General features: G+C 41.5%; 2 protein-coding genes across 9 annotated transcripts in view; both read right to left on the bottom strand.

Moving 5' to 3' along the window:
* Positions 1-8,811, bottom strand: part of LOC110506540 (cingulin-like protein 1) — a 42,983-nt gene extending 34,172 nt beyond the window's left edge. The window contains exons 1-3 of the mRNA XM_021586228.2: positions 8,661-8,811; positions 3,677-5,414; positions 1,817-1,911 (exon numbers count right to left, since the gene is read on the bottom strand). Of these exons, the coding sequence (XP_021441903.2) occupies positions 1,817-1,911; positions 3,677-5,365 (1,784 nt within the window). The 5' untranslated portion in view covers positions 5,366-5,414; positions 8,661-8,811. The remainder of the gene's footprint in view (positions 1-1,816; positions 1,912-3,676; positions 5,415-8,660) is intronic.
* A 2,683-nt stretch (positions 8,812-11,494) lies between these two features.
* The window catches only part of LOC110506541 (transcription factor 12), a 96,256-nt gene continuing 93,683 nt past the window's right edge, over positions 11,495-14,067 (bottom strand). For all 8 annotated transcript variants that reach the window (XM_021586233.2, XM_021586232.2, XM_021586231.2 and 5 more), the window contains one exon: positions 11,495-14,067. This exon is cut by the window's right edge and continues 296 nt beyond it. The gene's annotated coding sequence lies outside the window, so the exon portion shown is untranslated.

The raw sequence follows: 14,067 nt of genomic DNA on the forward strand, positions 1-14,067 counted from the left end.
GAAGGTAAAGAGGGGTCTCTGTGTGTGGGGTAGGTGGATCAGATTAGGGTCTAATCCCAGACTGTTCTGGTTCCTGCTCTGCCGGGGGCCAACTGCTTTGATGTGTCACCTCGCGACCCGGTCAACCTCATTATGCCCATCCATTAGGAGGCACACGCAGGGGAATCCCTGGCCCTGCTATAGAACCTGGCTGTATGCAGGGTGCACCCTCTCTCTTCCTATATCGGCCACAACCAGGGGAAAGGTTCTATGGTTCCATTCCATTCCACTACCTGACAGGGAAGTTCTAGCCCCCCTCCTTCATGTTTTATAACTTCAGCTGGTGAATGTTTGTCCTTTCTTTGATGACTCAGTGTCAGAACACCACTTCCATCTGTGTTCCTTTCCATTGACTTCTGACCCTTGACCTGTGACCTGACACACCAAAAGCAGTTTCCTGAACTCACTGGGCATCGAAAAAGCCTGGAGCACACATGGAATGTAGACACTGAGGAACTGAGGCTCTTTAGAAGTTTAGGATTTAAAATACAAAACTTCTAAAACCATGGACACAAATGTACAGTCCAACCATGACACAATGCTCTGTGAGAGACACAGAATTTGACCTGGGATTGGATAGGTACTCTAAGATCCAACTTTACTGGTGCTGTGATTGACATGTTATCCTATTGGATATATGCACTGGACTTTCAGACTTTCAGACTTTCTTGACGAACATACTTGGTTTAAGCTTTGTAACCCCCCCCCCCCCCCCCCCCCCCCCCCAGACCTAGTCTAGCTATAAAACTTTTAGAGCGTGAAACCAAACTTTAGCTGGTGTACCTTGGTACTGAACAACAACGAAACTGTCTAGCACCTCATATTACTATTTAATAATATAAACCATCATGTATCACCCTTAACTCCTCCATTTCCCCCTACTGTAAGGGATGGGATTTACAGCGTAGGGTGAAAGGAGAACATCAAGAATCAGGTGATAAGTAGAGCAGGGTTGATACCCTACATTCCTCAGTAGAGAGGGAGAGAGAGACAGGGAGAAAGAGAAATGGGAAGACGAACAAACACCACTAAGCAGCTGCATCGACCACAGTTTAGAAATGGAGGAGGAGACTGAATGGGAGTATAAATTCCTTCACTTTTATCACAAACAGTCAGACTCAGATAAAAAACGTTTAAGTGCTCCCATGTTTCTTTTTTTTCAAATGGTGCATATTACTTAAAGATGCACTATGAAGAAATTGTTCCTCTATTTCCTGTTTGCAAAATGTTTAATAGTTTGCTTCATTTCAGTTTATGTGGCAAAAGAAGCAAGTATACTGTATAGAATCATTGTACTATCTAAACCCCTGTAAAATATTTTTTTTCACAACTAAAAATATTGTATTTTAAGGTGTTTGAAGCTGGTGTACAAAACCGAAAGTAAAAAAGGCAAAAACAAAATTTAAGATTGGGAAGTATAGAAATAGCGCACATAGAACATATCTACCACTGCTTTTAATGAGAATGACAGCGCTATAACACATATTTCTATGTGAATTTCTATGTAAATTTGGTGGGGTAGCCCAAAAAGTTACATATTGCAGCTATAAGAGTGTAACTTGGCACATGCTATGTTTAGACTGTGCAGTTTACTGCCCGCTGCATAGTGAAAGTGATACTCATGGCATCATCACGTTGCCTACTAGTGTATATTACCAATTCGTACAAAAAATCTACCATTAATACCCTTTAGATTTAATGGACATTGCTGTAAAACTGGAAATTGTTGTGCGATAAAATGAACCAGGAACATTACATCAGTGAGGTAAAAACTCACCCATCCTTGAGGTAATTAAACAAAATCTGTTTTGCCGTCTCTTCATGTGTTTGTTGTGAAAGCTCCTGCTGACCTTTCAAAAGATCAGGTGTCACCTGGATGCAAGAGGAAATAAGCAGAGAGTCATCAGAGTTCTGACAGATAATTTCACATGCAGTTACAGTGCCTTGCGAAAGTATTCGGCCCCCTTGAACTTTGCGACCTTTTGCCACATTTCAGGCTTCAAACATAAAGATATAAAACTGTATTTTTTGTGAAGAATCAACAACAAGTGGGACACAATCATGAAGTGGAACAACATTTATTGGATATTTCAAACTTTTTTAACAAATCAAAAACTGAAAAATTGGTCGTGCAAAATTATTCAGCCCCCTTAAGTTAATACTTTGTAGCGCCACCTTTTGCTGCGATTACAGCTGTAAGTCGCTTGGGGTATGTCTCTATCAGTTTTGCACATCGAGAGACTGACATTTTTTCCCATTCCTCCTTGAAAAACAGCTCGAGCTCAGTGAGGTTGGATGGAGAGCATTTGTGAACAGCAGTTTTCAGTTCTTTCCACAGATTCTCGATTGGATTCAGGTCTGGACTTTGACTTGGCCATTCTAACACCTGGATATGTTTATTTTTGAACCATTCCATTGTAGATTTTGCTTTATGTTATGGATCATTGTCTTGTTGGAAGACAAATCTCCGTCCCAGTCTCAGGTCTTTTGCAGACTCCATCAGGTTTTCTTCCAGAATGGTCCTGTATTTGGCTCCATCCATCTTCCCATCAATTTTAACCATCTTCCCTGTCCCTGCTGAAGAAAAGCAAGCCCAAACCATGATGCTGCCACCACCATGTTTGACAGTGGGGATGGTGTGTTCAGGGTGATGAGCTGTGTTACTTTGACGCCAAACATAACATCTTGCATTGTTGCCAAAAAGTTCAATTTTGGTTTCATCTGACCAGAGCACCTTCTTCCACATGTTTGGTGTGTCTCACAGGTGGCTTGTGGCAAACTTTAAACAACACTTTGGATGGATATCTTTAAGAAATGGCTTTCTTCTTGCCACTCTTCCATAAAGGCCAGATTTGTGCAATATACGACTGATTGTTGTCCTATGGACAGAGTCTCCCACCTCAGCTGTAGATCTCTGCAGTTCATCCAGAGTGATCATGGGCCTCTTGGCTGCATCTCTGATCAGTCTTCTCCTTGTATGAGCTGAAAGTTTAGAGGGACGGCCAGGTCTTGGTAGATTTGCAGTGGTCTGATACTCCTTCCATTTCAATATTATTATACTTGCACAGTTCTCCTTGGGATGTTTAAAGCTTGGGAAATCTTTTTGTATCCAAATCCGGCTTTAAACATCTTCACAACAGTATCTCGGACCTGCCTGGTGTGTTCCTTGTTCTTCATGATGCTCTCTGCGCTTTTAACGGACCTCTGAGACTATCACAGTGCAGGTGCATTTATATGGAGACTTTATTACACATAGGTGGATTGTATTTATCATCATTAGTCATTTAGGTCAACATTGGATCATTCAGAGATCCTCACTGAACTTCTGGAGAGAGTTTGCTGCACTGAAAGTAAAGGGGCTGAATAATTTTGCACGCCCAATTTTTCAGTTTTTTATTTGTTAAAAAAGTTTGAAATATCCAATAAATGTCGTTCCACTTCATGATTGTGTCCCACATGTTGTTGATTCTTCACAAAAAAATACAGTTTTATATCTTTATGTTTGAAGCCTGAAATGTGGCAAAAGGTCGCAAAGTTCAAGGGGGCCGAATACTTTCACAAGGCACTGTACGTAGTAATAGAGAATGATTTGTTAAACAACTAACCTAACTGTAATCATAAATAATGTATTGTTTACCTGCACATCCATCTCTGCATTAGGCTTCTTGACAAAGTTAGAGGAAGGCTTGGATAGTGAGGTTGTAGCCACACTTGTTAAAATCTTTGTGTTTGGTGAAGACTGACCATCCTCAGCATCTGTACTGTCCAGGGGTAACGTAGAGGAGCGATTTAGCACCACCTTATACCCCTGGATGGAGCCTGCTGCTTTAGAGGTCATGCTCTGAGGGGAGCCTGGAGCACTGCTACCACAGGCCGAAGCTTTGGCACTTGGCTTCCCCTCCACCGCTGTCACCCAGGAGTCTTTACTCCCAGACACCTTCTGCAGATGCAGCTGTGAGGGGCGGAGGACGTGCTCCGTGGACCTCCCCTGGTTCTTGCTAAACTCATCCATGTATTCCGACTCTCCCCGGAGGCTAAAGGGGAGGGCGCTGTCCACACTCCTAGAGCGCTTCCTGTCCTCTGGATTGATCCTGTTCCTGCGGCCCGCCCTGCCCCGTCGCTGGTGACCACCATCCTTACCATCAAACTTATCGATGAGCTCGTCCACGCCGGGGATGGAGCCTGTGTCGATGTCTCGGCCCGTGCCGGGTTGGAAGGGGATGTAGCGTCGGTTCTGGTGGCGGTTGATGGTATCTGCGTACAGCGCCTCCAACTGGTCGGTAGAGGAGGTAGAGGAGTGGCGGGAGCGGGACGAGGACTGCAGCACGGGGCCGCTAGAGTCAACTCTGCGCAGGGGGAGGATGTCTGGCTCATGGCGGCTGCGCTCCAGACTAGAGTTGGCACTGCTAATGGAGCTGGCGGACCGGCAGGAAGCCTTGGTCTGCTCACTGGGAGGTCTGGACACAGCATAGGGCTGGGGTATGGGGACGCGTTGGGGCAGCTGGGACTGGGGTGGAGACTGAGACTGGGGAGGAGACTGGGGTTTGGATTGTGGCAGAGACTGGGGTTGGGGTTTGGACAGGTGCTTGAGTTTGGACTGGGGCTGGGCCACCTGGGTCTGAGGCTTAGACTGTGGCTGAGCCAGCTGGGCTTGAGGCTTGGATTGAGACTGGACTCGTTTGGTTTGAGGCTTAGAGGGGGCTGGCTGGGGCTGGGGCTTGGGCTGGGGCTGGGTCTGGGGCTGGGGCTGGGGCTGGGGCTGTGTTCTCTCCTGCAGGGCAGGACTCCTCCTATGATCCAGGCTGGATGACCCGGCATGGGCGACTACTGGGGAGGTGGATCTGGGAGAAGAGCCCTGGTAGGTGCTCCCAGTCTCCGCCAGGGACATCGGCCGGGGAGGCAGGCTGTGGTTACAGTCCAGGTTCAAGGTGTTGTTCTCTGGGTCATAAGGCTTGAGGATCTCTGGGTGTCTCTGGAAGTTCAGCAGGGTGGATGCTGGCTTCTTCCCCTGCTCTGTGACTCCATTGTGAGAGCCCCCAAACTGCATCTGTTTCTGGGACCTGTACTCAACAAAGGGGCTGTCAGAAACAGCCTCTCTGCTTCCTTTGAAGTCATACTCATGGTAGTTGTCAATAAAGGAGCCCTGTGTGTCATTGTAGCCGTTACTATTAGGATCTGTATAGGAGTTGGACCCACAGTCCTGGTTGTTCAGCACCACGTAGGGGTGTCCATCAATCCCCTGGACCCTAATGCTGAGGCCATAGGAGCCAGCTCCATTGTGAGGCCTGGAAGAGCGGGCCGGTTGATTGACTCTGTACGACTCCATCAGGAATGCAGCAAGAGAACAAATCCCTCTTGCTGGATCAGGCCCACCTCTGCAAAAAAAGGGACATAGTCAGCAAATGTTTCACTGCTCCATGGCCTGCTAATGAGAGTTTAAAGCCTCACAATATTTGATTATGTCATCTGGTCTAATTTTCCTTTTTTCTGTACTTAACGGTCTCTGTGTCTAGAGAGTGGTTCCACAGAGAGCACCCTAACTGTTCAGCTCCACCACAGGTTGCCTAGCAGTTAAGAGCTTTGGGCCAGTAACCGAAAGGTTTGATTCCTGAGCCGGCAAGGTGGAAAAATCTGCCATTCTGCCCCAGTTAACCCCCAAAAACAACAACAACTGCTCCCTGGGCGCCGATGACGCCGATTAAGGCAGCCCCCTGCACCTCTCTGATTCAGAGAGGTTGGGTTAAATACGGTGCAAAGCATTCAGTTGGGCAACTGACTTGGTACTCCCTTTTCCTGCCAATGAAGGAGTGAGGCACTGCACTGCCCTAAAATAACATAAGAGAGGCCAGTCTTTATCAACACACTGAACTTGAAAAACAGTGAGTCAACAATTCCTACACTCTTTTGAAGGGCAAATATGACCAGGTACTGTATACGAAACCATAACAAGCAGGTTACTAACTGGCATCTTAATGCGCTGTAATTGGCTGTTACTAACAGGCATAAGTGAATAATTATATACATGGTGTGAATGAATAATTACTGTACATAAAGGTGTATTCAGGTCTAATGGCCTAACAATAAAAACTGGTATTACAGCATAGCGACAGACTCCAACGATATGTCACACTACACCTGGAAATCCTATGACTGTAAGTAGCCGTAGCCTATGCAGTAACCTTTTTGAATGTCTTTGCTAGTGAATGTGTTTGTGTGTGTGTGTGTGTGTGTGTGTGTGTGTGTGTGTGTGTGTGTGTGTGTGTGTGTGTGTGTGTGTGTGTGTGTGTGTGTGTGTGTGTGTGTGTGTGTGTGTGTGTGTGTGTGTGTGTGTGTGTGTGTGTGTGTGTGTGTGTGTGTCTGTCTGTCTGTCTATCTATCTGTGAATCTATTGAACCAACCTCTGCCAATCCTTGTAAAATGCACTGTGATTTGCAGTCCCTGTAGAGGGCCCTGGTCGGTGTAACAGTGTACCATGGGAGGAGCAGGGTAACAGACCTACAGCAGGGCCATTGTCATCAACCCCACTTAACACCACAGCATTAAGAGAGGCACTACACCACTGAAGACAGGAACCTGTGCTGATAGGTTCAACTGTTTTCTACTATACTTGCCAAAAATATACACAAGTAACTGAATATTTAGACCACCTTGATACTATTGGGTATTCACATTATAACACACAGATAAAGTAGAGATCAAGTTCTTTGGTCTCAAATATCTGAGTGTCTTCTGAGTAAAGAAATATAATATTTGTGAATTATCTGCCAGATTACAAGTAGTGTGTAGTCTGAAGCTGAGGACAGAGCATAGGGACATTTGACCCTGACAAACAGGTATGTATCAGCTAACAGGAAGGCCAGCAGAGACACACAGCATCCCAGACATCAGTGGACATCATGTGTTTGTATAGACAATGGGCTCTTATCAGAGACCTGTAGGCTCAGTTGATTATGTCCTATTCCACCCCCAAACAAACAAATACATAGATGAATGTCATGAATGGCCTGGTGTTACAATAGCAGGACAAATGGTGATAGGGATGGGAGGGCAGGAAACAAAGGTGACAGCAGATAATGTAACTTTGTAATGAAATGCACAGACATGCCCGCAAGGCCTTTGAGGAAATCTCAATAAATCACTCTTTCAAACTGAAAACGAGTGTTGTATACTGCTCTACAGAACTGAACCAGCATGTTGTTATCAGGTGTGACAGGGAGAATAGAAGCGATGCAGCAGGCTCTTCCTGATTCTATTAATACTCAGAGGACAGAACCTCATACTTTCCAACCATTGATTGGAAGGATGAACAATGAGGCCAAGTTAGCCCCTTATCCAAAAGGGAAGGCACTGTGGAGGACAGAAAACAGCAGAAGACGACACAATAGCCTCTTTCACTCCAAGTATCACATGTATCCAACAACACAAGGGCTGTGAGGTGTGAGTGCAGCTCTTTTCCTCTCATTGTGTTACTCTCTGCAAGGGAGGAAACACTTGCTGAGCCAACTTCTCCCCCCTGCAATCCATAACTAGAGCACTACCCTCGCCCCGGTTCCCCTACACCTCAGACCAAAGGTCAGTGCTGAGAGTGGGTTAGGATGTCCCTGCCTTTGATCTTTCCAGGGAAATATTGAGAACAGAAAAAAAGGAGAATAATCTACATATACAGTGCACTGATTCTGATTCTCTACATCCTGGGGGTGTGTTGTTATCACAATACACCATTCAGGCCTCTAAAAGACAACTATAGGAGAGCACAATAGGACACTGCCTTGATTGCAGATTAAAAACTGAATAGAAAAGAGTTACATTCATGGCAGATTTGATATTATTACTGTACTCGTGACAGATTGAGTGTATTCATATTCCAGGGAGAGCTATTAAGCCTTAGAAATATTATGCAATTCATAATTCAAAATCCCTTAAACAGATTATTTATGGAAGAATATCAGTTACTTATAGCATGTTATGACATGTAGATCTCATGCATTCATACCAAGTAAATAACAGAATGTAATGGAAACCCAGGAGAAAAGAGGCAGACATCTTATTCAAAGGAATTTGCTCTTTGGTAAATATAGCCATGCATGACTTTAATAATTTTTGCATACTGAAAACATGAATTAATCTATTCATATTACAGAATGTGGTATATGATATTAAAGAATGTGTAACATGTTTGATTAAAAATATTTTTTTAATGCTGAATAGATTAATTTAGTTTACAACAATTCTTCAAATTCTAAATACATACTGAAAGTAATTTATACAATGTATAAATTGTATACAAACATATTCTTCTTTAATATCTATTGACTTAATAGAATTATTCTGTAAAAAAAAAATTGCGAACAGGGCAAGATGAGCAAAGTTTTCAAAAGTTTTTACTGATGCTTTGGTTTAGGGTACAACAGGTGGTTTAACTTCTTATTTACATTAACATGAAATAACACGATATTTTAAATGTAGTTTTCTCTATGATTATTATTTTAAACAAGTAAACCATTTATCTGCATATGTGCTTAAAGCGGCCACTGCCCAGTCAGTAACCTAAAGTTCCCACGCTATGACGCATTCAATAACTACTGTAACAACAAATGCAAGAAGAGAAACTTGTCACTTACCAGCTGGGCTTTACGAACAATAATCGCGTATTAGTTGTTCAATAATGGCCAAAAGTTTAAGTGACATGCTCCACGGAATTGTTCAAAATCTATTTGTTGCAGGTCATGTTTACTGAGTCAGTTCAGTTTAAAGACGCCTGAAGCTCTGCAATCCCCGCCCCCTGCTAAGAACTCTGTAAACCCGCCCATCTCAAACCCTACTGCTAAACCTCAAAACACTGACCTAGGAACAGATTGACAATGCCAACTTGAACAGTCCCAAATTTTTGTCAATCGACCTGTTTGACAAAGTATCCCTTTATCAGTTTCGAAGATACTCTGTTGTGACCCACAGTTGCAACAGTTTAGTAGTCCGTCATTGTAAATAATACTTTGTTCTTAACTGACTTGCCTAGTTAAATTAAGGTTAAATAAAATAAAAAATAAAAAAAATAGTTAGGCCCTGCTAAAGTCCATCATGCTGATTTGAGTATGAATAGCCCATGTTGATGTTGATTGTAATTTGTGAATTAAAATTAAAATGTATACTGTATGGAACACGTCATATGGCAGGGTCCATCACGCACTATATCGTCAACATTAATCATAAATGAAAATATTGGTGAGCTATTGTACAAAATCCTTCAGGCCCAGTTAATGGGGTTTCCATTAGCCCAACTAGGGATTTGTGGTTACAATAAAGCTACTAAAGAAAATATAACTGAAAAGTCCGCAATTAATAGTTGAACTTGTTTTTTTGGTTATTTATTTAAAATTGTTATTATTTGTACGCAGATAATGTATGTTTACTGAAGCATATGGATTCACTGTACTGTGTGGACCACTCCCAATTTTCTAATCTATTTTTAAGACCAATAGCGTCATCTAGTGGATAATCACTTACCTCTATGCAATTTGCCTAGTGATTACTCTGGCTGCTGTTATACACTGTTATACAGGCACTTTAATAAAGTATGAAGTCCGACCTACAAGAAACCTCCCAAATTAGCTGTGTTTATTTGTGATTTTTGTGAACATTACAGTGCTATAAAAGAACACATTACAGAGTTATTACAGTATAATAACATATATTTTTATATTTCTATTACAATACTTCCCATAATTTTTTACACCTAGTTCCCAAGCATGATGATAAAAAAATGTATAATTCTCATTCTTTAGTTGCTCTGAACCTTGAGAAAGAAACCCCCCCAACAATTGCCCTCAGTCCTTGTTGTGGCACAGAGTAGGCATTTCAATGTCTCACACAAGGACTTTAATAAATGTTAAAATCACAGTTATTTTGTTTAGAGGATAGCAAAGGGCATCAGCCACATTTGATTTGTTCCTTAGCTGCCCCCTCCCTTTGTTGTGGCCCACTGTGTTTTCATTTCTGTGTCTGTGAGAGGACTGAGAGTGTGGGCTGTAAATGTGTCTTTAATCTCAACTCTCTGGCGCTATGTTGTGTTACAGTGCTGCACAATAGGGGCTCTGTTCTCCTCCGAGGTGCAGCAGCTGGGACCTCCAAGCATGCTCAGTAGAGTGCGCTGTCTGACCCTGGCTGAGGGAAACTGGAGGCGTTCTAGAAAGACAATGGAACACAATGGCTATACATCCAGGTCACAGTCAAGTTTGACTCTTGTGATGGTGTGGCGGATGTTTTTATGTAACATCTTTCTATGTAAGAGGGGAAATTGTCCGTTGCGAAAGCAATCTGGGTTTAGAAAATAAAATGTACGGAGCTATAGATACTTAATAATAAAAGAGGAGTGTTCTGTGGGAAGGAACAATCAACAAACACAGACCGACAGAAATACAGACAGACCTAGAGACAGAGATAGGTTTGGGATCCACTGCGTGGCAGTAGGCCCTCTGGTTTGGCTCCAGAGATATGAGCCAAGACTCATCTGTCAGCAGGCCCACCATGGCTCACTCACAGGCAGCCAGAGCCGCAGGAAGTCAGCCTTCAAACAAGGTGGTCCCACTCTTATATAAAACATGCCCATGACTCTAGGTGACCGCAAATAAGCACCCCCGGACATGATAAAAGCAGGAAGGAATAAATACACCCACGCACACAGGCAGACACACACACACACACACACACACACACACACACACACACACACACACACACACACACACACACACACACACACACACACACACACACACACACACTACAGGGGAAGTGGGGATATACGTAACTTTTGATTCCAGATTAAATCCTGTTTTAAAAGATGACAGTCATAATTCACAGTGCATAACTTAAGCGATCCACAGACTTTACAGCAGTCAGCATCTTCTCTTGTCTGTCACCTCTGTCAGTGCTCTGAACTTGGATCTGGCCTGTCAGGATACCGTGAGGAATTGTCTCACAATCTCACATACAAGAGGATAATGCTCTGCAGATGTGGTGGGTCACTGAGACAACTTCTGGGATTTAAATCTGTCTTATAATTGGACAAGGAGGGCTGACTGATGTCACAGCACAAATATGTGCAGATGACTTCCTAGTTAGGAGTGGACAGCCAACACTATGCTTCTGCAAATGTCCATGCAAATATCCTCATGTTTGCATGTCTACCACTAACCTGCATGCCTGTTGACATTCTGTTTAAATGCAATGGGCTCCTTTTAAGATCAAATTTGTGAATGACAAGTGTGCCATTTTTATTTCATTTCATACTTGTGAACAACGCACACAGCAGCTGAATTTAACTAAATGTGTTGTCTATTCTTTTGTGATGCCTTAATACTTAATACAAAAGTAATACCCTCTCAAAGTTATTCTGTAAGTGAGCATAAAATGAAATTCAAAAAGAAAACAGCATTTTGAAAAATGAGACTAAATGTATGCTGCTATCACACTTTATTAAAAATAGAAACATATATTCCATACAGACTACAATGGTCCACTGATATTGTTTAAAAATTAGTAACATACTATAAAACACACTCTTGCACAGAGTTCCTCATTTGGCCTAGATCCACTGTAGAAAAGTCTTCTGAGGGGGAAAACCTGGGAAGGGTTGTTGAGTCAGTAGCTCACTTGAGTGAACACATCATGGTACTGTACTTGTATTGAGCTCAACCAAATGCACCACCAGCACGTCATTTCATAAAACAATCACACAATTCTAAATTGAATGGAAATAACTGGAAAATGAAAGGTGGAGAAACAGAAAATAAAGATGGCGTCCAAAGAAGGAAATAAATCCACAATTGTGTTAAAAAAGATGGCACATTTATTGCTACATAAATGTTATTTACATGCTGTGTTTTCTGTTACAGAGACAGATAGTTACATTTCTTGTTGCTGGTTTTTGATGTGCATCAACAATACCTAGACTTTTTGGACACAAGTACATATCTTTTATCCACCAACAATAGAGACTGAAGATCAAGATGGAGAGCACACCTTCATGACATTTGAGCTTGTACAATACCTCAATGTACTAGACTGCCAGCTACAATCCTACTATGTTTTCGGATGCTATTTGTACGTTTCGAGATAATAATGGACAGGTTATGGATAACCGTGCATTTTACTATCTAATATAGTAAAATAAAGTAAGAAACTTTTTACTCAAAACTTTCGATTAAAAAAATCTAGAAAGAGTAATATTTAGAATTCAAGAAATGTTCTTACAATATTATTGTATAAAAGACTAACTACAGTGAAAAATAAGCCAAATGTTTTTTTTTTTATCTTATTTTTGTTATTTTTTCATATATTATACGAGGAAAATCATCTGGGAATACAGAAAAGTCTAACATAGGAGCAAAGAGACAGACAGCAGAACATTAGAAAATTACGGGGGAAATGAGAGAGCAGGCAGTGACATACATTATAACCTCAATCTGCCAGCAACATGAATACAAGCTCATGAATACTGAAATGATGAACAAGGCCACATGCAGTCAGAGAAAACACGACAATACGTTTCCAAGTTTATCACAAAAAGAAAATGATTGTAAAATAATAAAAAAAAAAATGTATAAACTCCTTGGGGTGGTTTTCAATGGCATCCTTCATTCTATGACATTATTTTCACCAGAATAGGCTACTTGTCTCTGGCTGTGGCAGCCTTGTTTTAAAGGTGGATAATAATGGAAGACAGTATACAAGGAAACAAATGGAATAAAAACCAGGAGTTAAGACCAAAATACTTGTTTTAAAGAAAGTAAAGCATGCGCACAGATAAAAAAATGTAAGTGGTGACCATTGTTCTTCATCCTGAAACAAACAAAAAAAATCTGCTCAAAACTGCGTTTGTTCATCATTGTACGATACCTACCTGAAGGACCAGCTGTTTGTGATGTTTAACAGCATGTGAACTCTTAAAGCTCCCCCTTCCCTTTCCTTCACCAGTAACTTCACTGCTTGGATCAAAACAAAGCCATTCTAAATAACTTCGAACTCCTCTCTGCTATTTCACGCTTGACATCATATTCCTTACTATGAAGCCTAGAGAAATGATTTGTATACAATTACAAATAAAGATATAACTTTTAATTACTTTGAATAATGTTTTTTTTTAAAACTTTTTTTCTTTAGTTATGTTTAACAGAAAACAAATGATGTGAAAAGTTCATTCAGGCCAGGTGATATTGTGGTCGTCGTTTCGATTAAACTTTTTCACATTTAACACTATATGGCAAAGGAATGAAAAGGCAGTGAAGTCCCTTTTCCTTTAGTTAAGACACTAAGAAATATGCAGGGAATGCTAAGGTTTGTAAATGGTTTGCTTTCTGTATTTGAACTGCTCACTACTGAGAATAAACACCTTATAAGTCTTTAGTTGACCTTTCAGGAAAACTAGAGTTTGCCATTCTTCTGTCAGCTGTGACACAGAGTTTATAGTGTTCAGGCTAGTGTATGTGTGGAACACTATTTAGCTGGGTTCATACCCACCACTCATGTCTAATCCTCTTCCTCTAATTATGTCAGTAACATGAAGACTGAGCTATACCAAACGGACACATGAGCAGGTCGTTTTGGTTTAAACATGCTGTTCATTGCAGCATGAATAAAATATAAATATAAATAATATATGTTCCTTTTTTCAATGGGATGCTTAAGTCTTTTGGTACTCAATACCGCTAATTGATTTTTAGTTGGGCCCTAAAGATCACTTTAAATTGCCGAATATATTAATTTATATCTTTCTCAGGAGCCTGAGTATCTTAATCTTAGCTCAGGCTAGCCTGAGACTGGCTAGGGAGAAGGGCTGCGCCATACTAGTGACACTGGCAAACTGTAGATCAACTGAAAAGCCACAGGCTTCTTAAAGCATATTCATAACTTTCCCTTTAGACATAGACTTTACAGCTCAGCAACATAATAAATAGAAAAAATAATACAAAAAAACCAACATAATTGCGGTTACAATGCATTCGTCAATTCAGTTTAGGCACAAGGCAA

Source organism: Oncorhynchus mykiss, chromosome 26, assembly GCF_013265735.2.
Source record: "Oncorhynchus mykiss isolate Arlee chromosome 26, USDA_OmykA_1.1, whole genome shotgun sequence".
Lineage (NCBI taxonomy): Eukaryota > Metazoa > Chordata > Actinopteri > Salmoniformes > Salmonidae > Oncorhynchus > Oncorhynchus mykiss.